Here is an 18467-nt window from a genome sequence, read left to right on the forward strand (position 1 = left end):
GGATAACGAAGGCCACAACCACATGGTTCGGCTGGAGGCACCTGGCTGGAATGCACTAGGACAGAAACAGAGCTGCGCAGAACTACCAGCAGGTTAACCGTGAACCGCCACAAACAGCAGGACTGCTGCGCTGGACTGGCGGGAGGTGGCCGCATCTCCGCAGCTCACAGCACTGCCTTTAGAAACGTCTGCTTTGGCAATTCTGTTTATCAAATATATTTTTATACTTGATGCTTATTTAGTATTGTATTAACAACAATATTGGTTTAATGCATTCTTTTTAATTAAATCCGTGAAGTACTTTAAGCAAAACAATATGGATGTAACATTTTTATCAAGTGAAGAAACAGAATACCGCAATAAATAAAAATTTGGACACAAACCCAACATGCCAATTTATTTTTTATTCTCTTTGTACTACCAGAGTCTAGTTTGAACAATTTTTCCTCAAAAGCATGCGCATTTCACTGGACAGTACAAGTATGTGCTACAACAACATTCAGGTACTTTACTGAGATGACATACAAATCTTCAAACACTGCACTTCAGAAATAAAGAAGCTGGCATACAGCTCTGACGAGATTCCAAAAAGTATGCATTATTTTTAAAATGGCAAACACTGCTTATTTTAATTTTCACAACCAAATGATAAACACTGTACCAAGGAAAGATCACGCACAGCAACAGATGCTCCTTAAGTTCAGACATCACATTCATACTTTATTCTTACAATATTTTAATGTAGCTCAGGTGCATCTATTTAGACCAGTGACTGTAAAATTATGTACCTATAATAAATAATGGATCCACTAAATCAACGATAAGGTATTACCTTATAAATAACTGCCAATTCCAATGACATATCAAGACAACATTCCTTACAAACCTTATCACCACTCTACCCAAAGTTCACAAAGTCAACAGCAATTACTGAACATACAGAGAGTAAAAGTGTACATATAGCCAAACAGGTATCTTAACACTCAAACTTCAACATATGTAATATATGTTGCACACATTAATCCACCAATTAACTCAAAGTTTGATAAGGGTGTCACAGGTTGTGATACTTAATCTTCTGGCATCTCTTACATCAAGTGGCAAAGATGAAGAGTCTTTACTTGCAAGTATGCAGACTTAACTGGAATGTTTAGAAGGGATAAGTAATACATATCCCAACAGAAAAGTAATATCACATCATAATTTTAATAATTAAACCATACTTACTTCTGTAACATCTGTCCCTGACCAAACCTTTGCACAGTGTCTTAACAAAGAACTGGTTTTCCATGCTGACAAGTACTGCTTTTATATGTGGGGAAGGTCTGAAGTAATTTGGTTCATTTAAAAATTACTTCTTCTCGCCAAGAAAATGACTGAAAATAATCTAGACCTTCTATTAAAATACTGAAGCATAAACTACAGAGCTTAATGTTACCACACACTGACAAAGAATTCCAAGCAAGCTACAATTCACGGGCACACTCTGTTTTAACCTGGCTGGTTTTTACAGGATACTCTCTCTTTCTTCTCCAAAACCAGCCCCTTCTGAGGCCGTAACAGTGTGGAGCTCTGATGAATCTTTTGAAAGCCTGGTATAACTTGAACGCTGGCTCCGCTTGTGAGGAACACTCTTCAGGTTCTCATTCTGAACCACAGTTGAATTGGAACCTGAGCCAGGGTGCAGGATAATTTGAGGTGAATCTCTGATACCTTGTATTTCTTCAAAATTTTGATTAGCTCGATTGTTTGGAGCACTGTTGTTATTTAAGGTTACTGTACTAGGGGTTCTATTTAAGTTATAGACTTTCTGGCAAGCTGGCCAGTTCTCTTCTGGGCTACTTGCTATCAAGCTGCTTTCAGAAGGGCTTTTCTTGTCTTCTGAGCAAATAGACATGCGAACCACAGCTGGATCTTGAAGGCCACTAAGGCTGTGTGGAATTCCTCTCTTTCCACTGTGACTGTCATCTTCAAGCTCAATAAGATTTGCCTTTTCAAGCTGTGAATCATCTCCTCCTTCATTATGGAGGGAATGATTCGGAGAACTTTCGTTGGATCTTACACCAGAGTCCGACGAATCTTTTTTATCCAAAAGGGCATCTGTCAAATACTCCTTTGCTTTGATGAAGGTTCTAATAGGTTCAGATCCATGTTCTGGAGATTTGGGCTGCTTCTCTATTTTGCCATCTGTTTTCTTATCTTTACCTTCCTTAAGAAGTGGAGTATTATCTGATTCCTCAGTTCCTGACTCATCTTCATCACTTGGAAGTTTCTGATACCGGAGAGTAACTCCCTTAAGCTTTAAATCTGCAGCCTGGAAAATACTTGTTCTTTCCGAAGACTTCTTTCCTGGGAGAAGCTTGGAACCAGACTGATCAGATTTTTCATCTTCTTCAGTAATAGGATCCAAAGGAGATGCATCATTAGTAGAAACACCTGAAGTACTGTAATCAACAACATCATTCCTCTTCAGCAAGAAGGACTTTCTTCCATCATCTTGTTTCTGTTCACCATCTTTTCCTTTCTCCTGTTCTGCACTGGAATGCAAGGAACCCCCTGATGTACTCTGCCCCATATAGAAAGCACTTGAGCTATGAGGGGAGGACCTACCACTTACTGTAGTAGAATTGGCACCTCCTTCTAGCTGTGACATTTGAGCAATATACTCTCTGTATGCATCTCTGTATTCTGCCTGTACCTTGTCAGTAAGCTTTGATATTTCAATACTAGAATCTTGAGAGTTAAGACTTGAAAGACTTGGAGTTCTACGAGTTTGTGACTGGAAAAAAAAAAAAGAAAAGAAAGAGATAACAGTTAAATGAACTATTTATTTTTACTTTTACTGATATTTTTAAATTAAGTAAAGCATCAAGTATGAGCTTAAATGATGTCTTTTTTGTTGCTGTGAATAGATTATGCAAGTGAAATTGTCAATGCTATAATTAAAATATGCTTACTATAATCATATATATGCAATCACACACACATTCACTAAACTTACAAAGTATTCTTATTGTTGGTCCCCGTAACGGAAGATTTCCACAAAACAAGCATTTTATCCAGTGCATTTGAGGCTAACTCTGTTGAGTATATAATTATAACAATTGAATTTGTATGTCAAGATAGGCTTTTCTAACACATTTTTGTACATTTACAAAATTAGCATTTTACATCAGAAAGACAGCAAGAGTTCATCTAAATGCTGAACATCTCTCAAAAACATTTTTAAAAGACCCTCATCCTACATATGTCCATATATCCCAGCAAAATACCATTGCATATAGCTGATTTTAGAAAAATCAGTTCTCGGACAAACATATTCCTCTTTGCCCCCACCTCTGCTCTCTTTTAGTGTGCACACAGAGAACTCCATAGGCATAGGATGCTAGGCCATGTATTAAATGTTAGAACCAAGGTCTAGCACAGAGCTAAACAAAAGCAAAGGAGTGGATTGTGGCTGAACATACGGCTTCGTCATGCATATAATAGGCTGCTCACTACCACCAAGTAAAAGATGTACGATGCCCAGTGCATTGGAGCTGAGGCATTGACTTAAGCAGTAAGTACTTAGAAAACCTACTCAACTTTGCAGCACGCAAGAGATGAGATTTTGAAAGACTGTTGAGGTATTACGTCTTATTTGGGGCAACACTGAAAACAAACAACGTTTCAAAAACCTACCTTGTACTAGAAAACACTATTAAAAAAAAAAACAACCAAAAAGGGCTTGGGTAATTTTAACAAGCTAAATGTAAGCAGGAAAAATTAATGTGTGGATTCAAACACTGTGAATGAATTTCAGATTTAGAACAGAGTTGCTTAATCATATAAATATCCCCCCTTGGTCCATCTTTCATTTCTCACCCTCTGTTTTTCTTTTCTCCTCCCCTCCCCTCCCCTTTTTCCTGCTCTTATATGCATCCTTCTTATCTTTCTTGTTTCTGTTAATCATTTTTTCTTGTTCTGCACTGGAATGCAATGCAAACCAACATGTTTGTTTCTTCCTCAGAAGATGCTCCTAATTCCCCCAGCAAGCAACATATACAAGATCTGCAGGTTACCATTCCGTTATTCCCTCTAGATTACTCAACAAGGACTACTGACAGCTTTTCGTAAGATCAATAATGTTGTATATACGCTAGAATACTTCATACTAAACATGATTAACTAAAGGAAAACGGTGTTTATATGACTTCTATCTGCCATGACTCCTAAGCAATTCAATGCCTAAAGCAAAATGCAAGAATCTCAGAAATATTCACACTTGATAATTTATGCATATTCACTCCTATTTATCTGTAGTCACAGCAGCTACGGTTCCCCACCAAAAAGAAAAATATTTGATTTTTTTGTGCATTTCCAGTAGTACTCCTTTTTACAGAGAACCAGCAATATTCTTTTTTAATCTGTATTGACTTTAAAAATTCCAACAGACAAATTCTAATGTTTTCTTAAGGACAAACTACCTTTCTTATTCTTTTGATTCAACTTCAGATAACTATATGGGCATCAGAAGCACTATTTGTTTAAACTTGCATTTTAAAAAACATTTTAAAAAATATTTTCTTGTACTTCTTTCTGAGCTTTTGACACAAAAACAACACAACAAATGTGAGTCATGCCACTTTGGCTTGGAAAAACATACATTGATACCCTGTTGCTGGAAATAGGCAGTAAGGGTAATGAGGATCCTATAAACACACACAAGTGTACATGCACACACACAGAGGTATCTGGGACAGAAATCTATCTCTGGGATATATATCCCAAATCTCTTTTCAGTGAAAATTCTGAATATTAAAAATATCGCCTATAACTAGTAATTTGGGGTGTCTTCCTATTGCGATGCACCTTCAAGATTTTCTGATTTAGACTTCCAGAGATGGAAAAAAAGCTGCTAAATGTTTGGTTTCAGGTTTTGTTTTGTTTTTTAAATCTAATCACTATTTAGATACCAACTGATTTGTCTTATTTCTTAAAAAGGACAAGGGAAAACCACACGCTTCCGGTGATTTCGTATGATAGGGAAGAAAATTGACTGTAACCTATGGCAGAAACCGTAGTTAGAGAAGGATGTCAGCTCTGGAGTCTATGAATAGATTACGCACTGTCAGAACTGATGTCACGGAGCGCTGTAGTTGTCTGTGTAAAAAAAACCTAATAAATGTATCTGTAATCCTTTGAATAGCATAACATCTGGCTAGCACAGAGTTAAAATATTTCATACACAAAGCCTGAATACTACGATAAACAGAAATCTTGCAGAATGCTGCTCCAAGCTAGATGAGAAAAGCATGACAGATTTGATTTTTTTCTCTTGAAGGGTGATTACTAGAACAGATGAATAGTTTTCAGATGGCAAAGACTAAAGACTTTGACTCAGAGAGTGTGGTTAGAGTTTACATCTCTGCAAAACTGGTCTTTGCCAAGACTGAGAACTGAAAGTATCTCAACGGTCCCAGTAGATTTATTTCTTGACTTGTCTGTATCCAAGAATGGAAAAAACCCTTTATCATACAGGTAAGCAAGCAGAATACATTTCTCTATTAAATACCTGCCAACTTAAGTTACTATGGCGTGGAGGAGCTTCATCAAGACCAATTGTGTTGAGTTCTTCAAAGCTGAAGTTAAGTGTATAGGGAGCTTGACCAGAAAGACCTGTAAGCTCAGTGTGAGGCAACTCAGTGTTATGCCCAGGACGACGAATAAGTTCACTATGAGGAATCGCAGTGGCAACATGCTCAGTTGTTCCACGAGGATCTTCCTGAACAGCCTGATTTTCTGAATTTCTCATTTCAAGTATCTTAACACACAAAAAGAGACAGTATAGATGTAATTAAATAAATAGAAGTAGTTCTCAAAATTGTTAGAGAATTCTATTAAAAATAGGAACAAAGAATACACAACTGTAAGAGTGTACCAGCATATGTATGTGGTTGTGATCACGGAAAAGGATGAAGAAAAATCTGTTCACAGATCTAGTGCATTCATTATCTTCACTGCAAATCACATTTTAATATTTAAGATTTTTTTTGTATTTACACATTATTCTTATTACTGCTCAGACCCTTAAAAGAACTCGTATGCCACAAAACACTTAAATTCTTGTAAAACCAGATAAGTGATAAATTACAAATTTAGAAGAAAAACCAAACACTTCCATTTTATAGCTTAATCAACCTGAATCTAACAATAAATCTCATCTTGTAATTCTCAGTGTTTTCAAGACTGATTTAGCAGTTGAGAGACATACTGTTATTTTCAGAAAGAAAACTGGCAATATACTAAAAATACTTAAGAGAAAACACAGTTCTCTGTGATGCATAACCCCCACTGTAAAACTGTCATTTACTCTCAAACCAGGAGGAGGGAAATGGGGGAAATTAGGTATCTATATATGTGCTTCAATAATAGTATGCAGTGCAGCATTCTTGCATTATGTAAGTATGTGTCAATCGAATATTGTACATTTATCTCATTGGCTTGATTTTTAGCTTAAGTTTCTTTAAAAATCATGCTCATGCAATTGCGTGCCATGCATCTCTAACAGCCTGGCTGTCCACTTCCTCACACCAATATACTTTGAACTCCCTGACTAACTTTTAATAGAAGGACAGAGGCGAATTAAGTTCTAGCAATTTCATTTAAATAGGCAAATTTAAAAAAGGAAAAGGGAACCTATACAGGAAAAACAGATCTTACAAAAAGAGGAGGCAAAACTTCAGAGTTCACAGTCAATTAAGATGCAAATCCATAGGCAACCAGTTCTTCATTAAAGTGCTCAAGACAAAAAAATGAAGTAATAAAATAATAAATGCATGCATGTTTTAAGACGATACTTATCATCTTAAAGATGATGATAACAAGAAAGCAACAGGGAAGAAAAAAAGATAAGGTCCAAAAGGCTAATTTATGATGACCTGAATACTGAAGAGAAAGTCTTACCATGCTCCTGAACAGGTGCCAGTCACCAAAATTCATATTCATTTCTTTTTTCAGTTCATCGATGTTGCACTGAGCCAAGACACGGCCATTTATATTTGCCTAAAACAATAAAACTAAATAATGTAATTACTGATACAAGACTTATGGTATGACAGTAACGGACTAAAAAGGTAATTAAAATCAGATGTATTGATGTGGACTACTAGTGAAATTCCTCAACATCACTCTTAAGTCCAATCCTATATAATAAACATGTGTTTTTATAAAAGAATATTTATTGATGATTGCTGATGAACAAGAACCACCTATGTGTTATGAAAAAAAAAAAAATTAAACTCATCAAAAATGTGTGTATGAAAGGCAATATGACTGTGTTCTAGAAACAGACATATGGAAACAACACACCAGTGGTAGAAAATTTAACAGACAATAAACCACATTCATTTGCCTAGATTTCTCAGACTCAGAACACAAATGGACTGCAGACACCCAAGTATCCGAATATAATCAGCCAATGAAGTCCCAGGCATCACCTGACCCCTGGTTTGAGGCATCTAAGACCAAGTACCACCTCCATTAAGTTCCCTCCCTGCATAAATACAGGCTTACATTCCTCCCATCATCAAAACACCCAGGGATAGAAGACTAGACTTCTTCACAATTTTCATCATCATTCAGAGATCAACACAGAAGAAGTGCCTAAACACCATCTATATTCCAGGAAGGTGATTCCTTACGTTAGGCACGTTTATATAGTGCTTAACTTCCAACGGCACCAAATTCAATACAGAACCATTTTCATTATGTAAGAATGAGAGGTATTTCTCTTTATACCATGTATCAGTGGATGGACAGAACGTAAAAGAGGAACCGTGTCTTAGGAGAGTAGCCACAAACTGGAAGACCCAAGTTGAGAGCTCTGCTCAGTCTGAGGGATCTCAATGGTTTTGTTCCCAAATTCCAGCAGATGGTCTTAATCAAACCAGGAAAAAGACCAGCCTGAGCCATTTTCATTCTTCCTTTTTACATTATATCACTTGTAGTAAGAAATGCAAGAATATAAATAAGAGGAATCTCATTAGAGATAACTGATGAGCACATTCTTTTAGCACTCTAGAGCCACTGAAGCAACTGAATTTTTTTGCAGCTACACTTAATGAGCTGCAATCTGACATCCTACTTCTTGCTTTAAGCAACATTGCTGAAGCTTCCTATGATAAACCTGTCTCTTAATCCTTGAATCAACATCCTCCCTGTATTTTTTAAGATATGATAGGTACCGGGACAAAGCGACCTCAGCAAAAACATTCACTAATGACAACCTTCATATTTTTCCCTTCTTTGTTTGTAAAAGGAGTACACAGAATGGTGAAAAAAAGTAATGAAGACAAAAATGATTCTGTGCTAACGTCTCAGAGAAGAGAGTAGTAACAGAAAAATGTACAGTGGCCTTTTTCTGAAGCAAATAGATGTGGAATGTGATAAGAGAGAAATGGAACCATCTTCACCACTCATTTACAACAGAAGAGATGTGCCAATTTCTCGGGGGGGGGGGGGGGGGGGGATGTTGCTACCTAGATATAGAACACATTTCCAACCCTATTTATCTACACATGGCAATTTTGAAAACATTTTTCTTGCTTCTTTTCTCAAAATAACCACTCACCAGCATTTATATTTCTGAGTCTGTTTTTCCTTTTTGAAGGAGAGCATTTTCTCCGAAAAATATATGCTTGTATTAAAATGTCCTCCAAACGTAGCATGCATAGGAGTTAGGATGTTGTTTTGACATTTGGTGTGTTTCAATAAACATTTTCAAGAAAATAGGCAACTAAGTATTTCCTTTTCCTTGCGTATCTCCACGTTTAGGTACTAAATACATTAATGAAATTCAGCTGATACCTTTCTTATAGTTGCAGAGTACTGAGGTAGCATGCTCTGGTCCAGACCATCTATCTGCTTTAGCTTCTCACACACAGCTTCCACACTCATTGTGCTCAGAGACACATGTGCTACTCCTGTGGTCGATCCTGTGCCTGCTCCTGCTCCCTGTAAGAAGTGAGAAAATGTGCACGTAAGATTTGTTCAAATACTCAGTACACCCAGAATTTCACAATATACACTAACACAAATCAAGCTGTGTTCAGCTAGATTTTAAAATTAAGAGATGAGAATAAGAATGCCCAGGCATTTTTAATTACTATCAGAATATCTATATATTGGGAAACATTTATTATAGGTATTTATAAGAGGAAAAAAACACAGCATCTTGAGCCCTGCCTACGTGAGAAAAGAACTCTCTTAAATAATGCTGTTTAAGAAGAGCAACATAAAAATCAGAAATATTAAGTAAGAATTAATCAATTTCAAATGCACCTTTACTCAGAGTTTCCCCCTGATTTTAGTAGTTAGTTTGGTTTAGGTTTTGTTTTGGTTTGCGGGGGTGGGGGGGGGGTGTTTATTTGTTTGTGTGTATGTGTGTGTGTGTGTGGGGGGGGGGGGGGGGGGGGGGGGCGGTTCCCAATAATTCAGACACAACTTAGACTGTCCTGTCTTAAAAACTCCTGGTTTAGTATCAGACAAAGATGACCTAAAACATAACTCCTCAAATACTTGGATTCATTGGGTAATTTTAGCAACGTCTGTCCATTTTCCAGAGGTTCCTTCACCTCCATTTATGCAAGATCAGCCAAGGGGCTGTGTACCACAGTACAGAAACACAGAGCACCACTGCCACTGCCCTCCAAGACACTATGATGATGCTTCATATATCTTGAACTTTGGCAAGCTTTAGGCAGAAGTTATTCACAACTCAGATCTGTAACACAGAAGTTGTCCTGTTAATGTTGCCAGCTTCTGGGCATTTCAGACAGTGTGGAAAAAGAAAACAAATGCATCTGCAGGTAGTCAGTACACTAAGACAATATGTTCTCAAAAAAACCTACATTCTCCCTGGATGGGGACCTGTGCATTAAGGAGGAGCAAAGTGCAAAGCTCTAAACAGTTACGCTGGTGATTCCAAATTCCTAAAAGCAAAATCAGAACCAGTTCTATCAGTTACAAAATACTTGTATGCCCTCCTCCTGGGAGGGAGGTTGCACCCTCCCCTTTTTCTGAACATGAAGTTTTGGTTTCAGCCCTGCAGACCATGCACCAAATGAAGCTCATTTTGGGAGGATGCGAATGAGCTTCTAAAGCTTCAGAAATCACCATCACATGTGTAAACCCTGGGATGTAAAAGTGCATTTTGACTATCCAGAGTTCAGTTAATCAAGTTTGACTATATTCCTCAAATCACCAATGAAGACTGTTTTTATAGTTCTACTTTTTTTCCCATCTTTATTTAGTTACTTAAAAGTTATTTAATCTTTCAGAATTAATATAGAATAATAGATGCAAATATTGCTTATGAAACCCAAGAATTACCACAGAGAATGGCATTAACCGTATCTGAATTATCTAAACCAGGATATTTAAGAAGAATTTACTGAACTATTAATTCCAAGGCAGCAATCTAAAAACCCATTATCTACTACCATTTAAGCTCAGAGTTACTCTAACGTAGTTATTGGGGATATCCTGATCTGGGAAGGTAGGCACGCTCCCCACCTATGCTACTCTAAGCTTCAAAGTTCAGATGCTATTACATGTAATTCCCCCAAAGTTCTCTGCTGGATGTGCCTGAAATGGACTCAAAACTGCAAACTATCAACTTTGCTCAAGAACACTACAGGAGGCTGTGGGGAATCTAAGCCTAGTGCTTCGCACACTTGCCTGAAAACACAGCTGCGGCACTAGTCTTTGTTCTTTTGACCATTTATATTTTTTTTTAAAACGTGATGTCAACTGGAGACTAAACAAACAAAAGATACATCCCATTTTCTGAGTAGGTAGTCTACCTAAATTATTGTATAAAAGTGAAGCATTATGGTATTATAATTATTATTGTATAAAAATTAAGCATTAAGTAGTAAGACTACTACAGTCTCAGCACCTGACTTAGGGGCTTGGTATTCCTTCTGAGGACAAGACAGTTACTTTCCAGATTCGGCGATGTCTCCCTAATTAGGTGCCTACAATACCTAATTAGTTACCATATTAGGCATCTAAAGGAGGAAATTTAGGTCTTAATCTAGTTTGATTTTTAGCACAGCTAAAATCTTTATCATGTTAAGGATATAAGTCAATCATCAAACTGATGAAGAGGACAGGATGAAGCTACATCCATAAACTATTTATTGTATACTTCTTTTATGTACATCTCTGTTTTTCCTCTTTAAAAAAAAACACTTTGAGTTTTTCTTCAGAATACCAGTTTTGTCTATTATTTCCCCATAAACACACTATTTACTATTGGTATGAGTTAGATAATACATCCATAAAGAAAAGGTATTAAGTTAATTCAAATCTTAATTATTTTTTGAAAGAAAGCTTATCAATTAAAATAAAATAAACTATTATAGCCAAAATTACACTGTGGCACGAAAATGATCCCTAAGCAATGTGTGTAAGCAATTGCCTTTGTTCTCTGAATGTATTAAATACATTATCTATGATAGATCTACAAATAAATGAAGAAAAGTTTTAAACACTTCTAATTTAACAGTTCTCCTTCAGATCAAAATATTTTTTTAACAATCAAGAACAAGTCATTCTTTCTGCATGCATTAAGAGTCAGTTTAGAAACTCTTCTTTCTCTGTATAAAAAAAATACGGAAAAGCGCTCAAATATTTAGACTATTTTCGTTAAAGTGTGAACTGTTTGAAATAGATGCACATTAATCCAAATCATTCTTTATAAAAAGCACTCTCCGAAGAATAAGTAATGTAATAGCTTTAGGGATACTGTCATCATGTAAGTGAATTAAAACTGTACTTAAACTGACACATTTTTCAGCCTTAGTGGTTTTGTTAGAGATGCTTAGAGAACATTAGTCTGAAAAGTATTTGCCATGCAAAAGCTAAAAGCAGCTTGTCAAAACAAACCTCAAGGCTAGTAATGAGCATTAGTTTACAGACAGCCCAGCATGAAGCGCCAGTATGATAGCTTCTGAAATGACTCTGAAATAAGTGAATGATAATTCACAGAAAGTGGCTGTACCTGTCTGTTTTTGTTTAACCCAGACTTACACGGCTTTGAGAAAAGGACAAAACAGAATGAAAAGAAACAACAGCTTAAAGCAACATCAGAAAGGTTGAACACACAGATGACATGCTTTGAAGTAAACAGAGGAAATCAGTGTTAAGACAGAAACAGGATATTTTCATAATGTGATGAAACTTTTAAGACAGACCTTCAGAGTATACATTTAGTATATGCTATACAAATACTATTTTCCTATGAGCAGACTACTCGGTTTTGTACTTGTAAAAAAGCAACGCTTGCTCTATTTTGTTAGCATACAAGTTTTACCTTATGTTTCTAATGAAAAATCCTGCTTTTAACCAAATATTCTCCTGCCATTTCAAGATCACATTATACCACCAGTGTATCTCAAATACCTTTAAAACCTTGTATCTAAGCACACCCCCCCCCCCCAAAAAAAGGCAAACCACCGCCACCCACAGAACTGAAAAGGTTTAAGAACAAATATTCAAAGCACAAAAATGCTATATAAAAGCACCTGGAAAATCCATATAAGAAAATTCCCATGCCACACACTGTCATTCATGCTCAAACTTTTGAAAAGCACTTCCAGTTTCTTAATGAAATTATTGTATGTTTATCTACACTACATGCTCTGGGCCATGTTAGTTCTCATTCAAAGCACACACACTACCTCTTAAGGTATTATATATTCAATGCAGTATGAAAAATGTATTTAAACAAAGTAATTATATTGCAACAAGCTGCATCCTAACAAGTCACAATTAACAATGTAAACTAAAGCACATGATTAAGTTTATGAGAGATAACCACTGCTAATGCTAGTTTGATTTCTGACATAATAGGGGATACTATGAACAGATATCGGTAACACTACAATCCAACGATAAACTCTTCAGAAGAGCACTCTAGAAGTTTCTGCAGTTCCTGTCAGAAATAACCATTTGTATAGTGAAGTCAGCAGAAATGCACGTTTGCCTCCATCACAGATGTGCAAAGGTTGACATCTTAAGTCAAGCCTATTTTCATTAGTGATTTAAAGTGATACCCTAAAATTTGCAATGCACCTTCACATTGATACAACTACATAGATGGTATTGGTAAACTTACCGGTTTGACACCTATGTTTTGGTCCATTCAGTAAAGAACAGTAAACTACAGTCTGAGATAGACAAGTTTTATCATCAGCCACAGAATCCAAATATAGAAGGTCGCAGAAGTCAAACTATTGATACAGGATGACTGCTCTCAAAGTATTTCTGATTTCCACTAAGCTAAGCTAGACTTACACTGATTTTACAAGACTAATGATTAGGATCTGAAATTTCCAAACTCGGTCAACTCCAGTGTCAGACTGACAACGACAGGGCCTCAACTAGATCATGTAATATGCAATGAGTAGCAATGATGATCTGTGTAAAAAAAACCTGACACTCCCGAAGAAACTGGTTTTTGCCCTGTAAGACTTGGAGCATTCAAAAGAATGATTAGTCTCTATTTTACACAGATATAAAATTACAACATTTCTGTCTCCTTGCCAGATTTGCATGAAAGACAATTTTGATTCGACATGCTCCTCTTGTTTTCAATCATCAAACCAGTTACACATCTTGGTGTTCATTAACTACTTTGCACAGTATTTTAGTTTATTTCATTACTTTGCATGCACCAATCCATTTAATAAGTAAAAGCTGTATCATTTATATAGAGGCAATGACCCATCAATTAAGAGCTACCTAAATAGCTAGATGAAGTTATTGTACCCATCACCTCTGGATAACTGCAGTACCTAAAACTAGTATAATACTATTTCCTTTCAAAGAAATTTCAATAAAGTCTACAAAAGAAGTGTTTTTAGAATAGATGAAACCCTGAAGAGGTATCCTGTCAGGCACACACTCTTCTTTACCGAGAGAGTGGTCAAACACCGTAACAGGCTTCCCAGAGAGGCGGTCGATGCCCCAAGCCTGTCAGCGTTTAAGAGGCATTTGGACAAGGCCCTTAACAACAGGCTTTAACTTTTGGTCAGCCCTGGACTGGTCAGGCAGTTGGACCAGATGATCGCTGTAGGTCCCTTCCAACTGAAACACTCCTATTCTACTCTACTCTACTCCCATACCCTGACTAACAACATTTTTGCAAACTACCCAAGAGATTTAAAAAAAATCTAAATTTTAGATTTACACTGTAGGTTAAATATTGCTAAGTCTTAGAAAAGTGTATGATCCAATGTGCTGTACTACACAGATTCACAGGAGTACAAATTAAACTCAAAAATAGATCTAATAAAATCCTCCATTACCATTATTTCAAACGTTTCCTTTTAATGTTCTAACTCCTGTATTTTCTTACCTACAGCCAACAGACTCCATAACGTACATGAGTCTCTTAAATTGTTGCTTGAAACTGCAGCCTATGTGTGCACTCAGGGCAGCAAGCAGAAGAGCAACCAGGTCCAGGTCTGCTGCTAGCGCTCTTTCACTACTTTGCCCTGAGACTAAGTACCACTTTTCCAGTCCTGCATCCCTTCTCACACTCATGGATACACACATACTTCAGCCATCGCTCTACTGTTTTCTCAAAAGTCCTTACGTTTTCTCCTTGCACTGACAAACTGCAAAGGACTGGGAAGAGAATGGGATACTGAGATAAGGAATCAAACACAGGGAAGGCATCAGCATCTCAAAAAATGCACTACCAGAAAAACTTACTCCAAAGTCATCCCTTCACACAACGCAGTTAATGACCTGAAAGAGAGAACTTCAGGGTACATTTTCCATTGCGTCGCCCATACATGGGTGCTCAGTGAAGGTTACGTGCAGTTAAATACAGTTCTGGAATTTGTGTGTGGGTTTTTTCATTGCACAACAATGGAAAGACGTTTTTGCAATGATTCACTAGAAGGAAAAATAACCGAGATCAAACTAGAACTTTTGCCAACAACTATTGGCAGCAAGTATTAAGAGAATTATGACAATCAGATTAACCTCTTTGCTTTGGTAATAATAAATTATTTTCCATTGATTCCCCCACTTAGAGTTAAAACAGATACCCATAAAGAGGACATCTTTGTGTGAATACTTAGACTAAAACAACAACAAGTCATGGAAAAGGTAGATGTTAGCATTCTGTCACAAGAATAAGGTTATGACCAGCATTTTTTTTTATTTATTTCTATTGAAAGTTGCTTTATACTGTGTTAACTGCAATAGTTTTATGTCACCAACTAAAGAACTATGGATCAGGTGAGAGAGGTAACTGAAGCAGAAAAAACACAGTTACTTCATTCTAAAATCTAAGCACCGAATGACCAGCTGTCATTCTTCACTCTGTTTAGCTACCACAACACTCTTTCACTGGAAGCTCACCATAGCTACTGAGAAAGGCAAGGGGAAAACTACAGGGGAAAAATATAATACATCTTATAAGTGAAATATTAGCTCTTAAATTCATTCACGAACTACATTAGTTTTCAACTACTCTATTTGCCCACCAAAGCCACTGATGCAGTGTTAGTGAACTGCAGTTATGATTAATGCAGACTCATTACTGCTGAAAAAGCAATGAGATGCTAAAATTTCCACACCACATGACTACTCATTTACCATAGAGGGGTCTGTGGGTGAAGGAAGCCCCTCATCAGCATCCTCCTTGATAACATCCTAACAACAACAAAATATTATGGTTTGGGTAAAATGATCAAGGGCTCAACAGAAAATATGAAGTAAACAGTGAATGAGAATGATCTCGTAATAATACATAATTCAACAGAAACACATTTGGTTTTGCTTAAGTGATTAAAGATTTCACCACCTTTTAATAGCTTTGCTCATTGTATCAATATCCTAGAAATAAGCTGATTGACAAGTGAGGCTTTTACTTATTTAGCCTTCCTTACTTCTTAATTCTGTTTGAACTGCCATCTGTCATTAAAATAAATACTGTTAAATAGGAATTTTATTATTCTATAGGAAGCTAGAAAAGTCTGCTTGTTTTTCCTTTTCAATGGGTAAATAAAGTTGAATTATATGTACTTACAAAACCAAGCTACAACTAATGCATACTTGAGATAAAATGTATTTTGTTTTACTTAAATATTTAAAACATTCCTTTTAACTTTTTACTTTGGCCTTCCAATTTCTAGTATTCTCTACAACATTAAAGGATGTCATTTTATCTTACAAAAATTTTAATACAAATTTACAAGTATCACTCTTTTTCTTACAATATTCCACTACAACAATTTCTTTACTGTAGTACAGCTGGCATTTTCATTGAAGTATTTTCCTGCCAATATTACAGGTCATACTCCTCTAATTTTGATACCTGGATGTTAGAATTGGTTTTCCTCTCCAAGTAATTTCTAAAGTTAAAACAAAATACATTTTACATTACATGTTAATAAAACCTTTCCTTAAACTATTTGTAATATAGAGCTTGTAATTGTCTAATAGTGAATCATCATTAATAACCTTCATTTTCATTACTCACTATATTTATTGTCTAGGTTAGTATTTGAAGTATCCTTCAAAATACTTACTAGGCCATTGTTCTGATCTCTGGACAAACTCGTTTTTAGTGGTGGACGTGAGATGAGATGAGAACTGCCAGGGTAATACCTTGGCATGTAAAGATATGGGGCAAAGAATGGCTATGGAAAAAAAAAAATGTAACAAAAAAGGGACAAACAATTACACAAATCAAAATGTAATAATAAAATAAAACTTATTTCAACAAAACACATCCTCTAATTGAGTTTAATAAAGTGAAAAACAGCAATTACTAATAGCGTTCTTTACTTTTTGCATTGAACAGAATTCAGTCAAAAGCTCTGGAGTGAGTTCTTTGAAATCCCTCAATGCCAATGGGTGCTCCGGCACGGTATTCTGGAGGAACAGAGTTGGAGTGGTTTTGGTAGCTACACTCTAACATCTGTTCCAAGTATGGGAAAAGGATCATTTAAGGATAATTCTGATAATTTCATTCTCTCAGACCTGTTAAACCAAAAATTAGATGCTCAGTAAAACTTACAATGTTTCATAATCTGAAGGCAACTGTACCAAAAGAAAAAAAACGTGATGCACAATAGCATCGCTAGAACTTCCCATATTTGTGTTAACCAATCTGAAGACTTCCACAAATACTAGATTTTATGAATCTATAAATAGATTTTTATAGCAGACAATATTTGAGCTTTGTTTTGTTGGAAATACGTCAATGCATGTTGTTCAATACAAATACCATTTTAAAGGACAATGTTAATTGTCATAAAACAAATATCAGAAACATTTTTTTTTACAATAGAAATACTTTTTTTCCCCATCACAAATATTAATTAACTCTAATCATGATTTTTATAACCAGGTTCCTTTTTATCCCTTTTTACTAACAAATTTCAAAAAAATAAACACTATCCAAGTTTCCAACAGTCTTATCAGCATATCAGTGTAAAGGGTCCAAATGAGAACTCAGGCTTTTAATAAAGTCACTTCTTTAAGATATAGAGATCTCAAAATTAAAAATATACTTCCAACAGAGGACTCTATATGCTCCAATCTTTCATGTTTTAAAATCAACTGTAAAAACATGTTCCCTGACATTCACATGCTACCCACTGGCATGCAACAAAACCTCTGCGTGTGTATGCACGAGCGTGCATTTAAGAGTTATGAACCTTACAGCTGGCAATGCAGCTAGGAAATACAAACTGCTTTTCCAATATTGTGAATCTTTGTTTTGACCTATCTGTGAATTTGAATTAGGTTTTAAAATAAAGAGTTTCTTCTCCTTATCAATTCTCTTTTAAGGCAACGTAATGGAAAGCAATAGAGCCTTTAGACTTTAGGAATTTCAATTCATTACCCAGTTCTTATCAAAAATAAAAGAAATCTCAAAAAAACGGCTGTATTGCAGATTTCTGATGTTTCTGTATATAGCATTTAAAAATTGTATTACCCAGGTATTTAGCAAAACAGAACATACTATTTGGTTTGTGTTTCTGCACATGACAAGATTCTGAGTAGTCTACCGCACCAAGTTCAGCATAGAGTAAATAATTATATGACTCAATGGCCAATATATGAGGGAGAAGTAAAATTTGAAGTATTCCACTTTGGATTTGTCTATAAGGACTAAAAACACTGCATTCAGAAGCAGCTGTAAATGAACTGAGAAATTAAAGTTTAATTCCTCATACATCAATGACTTAGACGGCATATGCTACAGCTTTGAGTAATTTCTGGAATATACAAATGGTTTCATATTCTTAGCTGCTAGAGGTAGCCTTTGCACACTCTTTCACACAACTACCACAAAAAAGTTCATATGCTCTTCCAACAGATGAAGTGACATGATATGTGTTGTAACCATTAGTCTAAATGTGGAAGTTTGCTTTGTTTCAAATAGGCAGGAGAAC

At 36.0% G+C, this 18467-nt stretch overlaps 1 protein-coding gene across 3 annotated transcripts in view; it reads right to left on the reverse strand.

Annotated features, from left to right (window-relative positions):
• Positions 1 to 426: 426 nt before the first annotated feature.
• Positions 427 to 18467, reverse strand: part of KIDINS220 (kinase D interacting substrate 220) — an 80726-nt gene continuing 62685 nt past the window's right edge. The window contains exons 25-30 of one of the 3 annotated variants that reach the window (XM_082305621.1): positions 16593 to 16703; positions 15658 to 15714; positions 8848 to 8994; positions 6946 to 7044; positions 5555 to 5803; positions 427 to 2779 (exon numbers count right to left, since the gene is read on the reverse strand). In XM_082305621.1, coding sequence (XP_082161747.1) covers positions 1508 to 2779; positions 5555 to 5803; positions 6946 to 7044; positions 8848 to 8994; positions 15658 to 15714; positions 16593 to 16703 — 1935 coding nt within the window. In that variant the 3' untranslated portion in view covers positions 427 to 1507. The remainder of the gene's footprint in view (positions 2780 to 5554; positions 5804 to 6945; positions 7045 to 8847; positions 8995 to 15657; positions 15715 to 16592; positions 16704 to 18467) is intronic. The other 2 variants (XM_082305619.1, XM_082305620.1) reach the window with 2 other exon arrangements.

This window comes from Platalea leucorodia, assembly GCF_965183815.1.
Source record: "Platalea leucorodia genome assembly, chromosome: 3".
Classification (NCBI taxonomy): Eukaryota; Metazoa; Chordata; class Aves; order Pelecaniformes; family Threskiornithidae; genus Platalea; species Platalea leucorodia.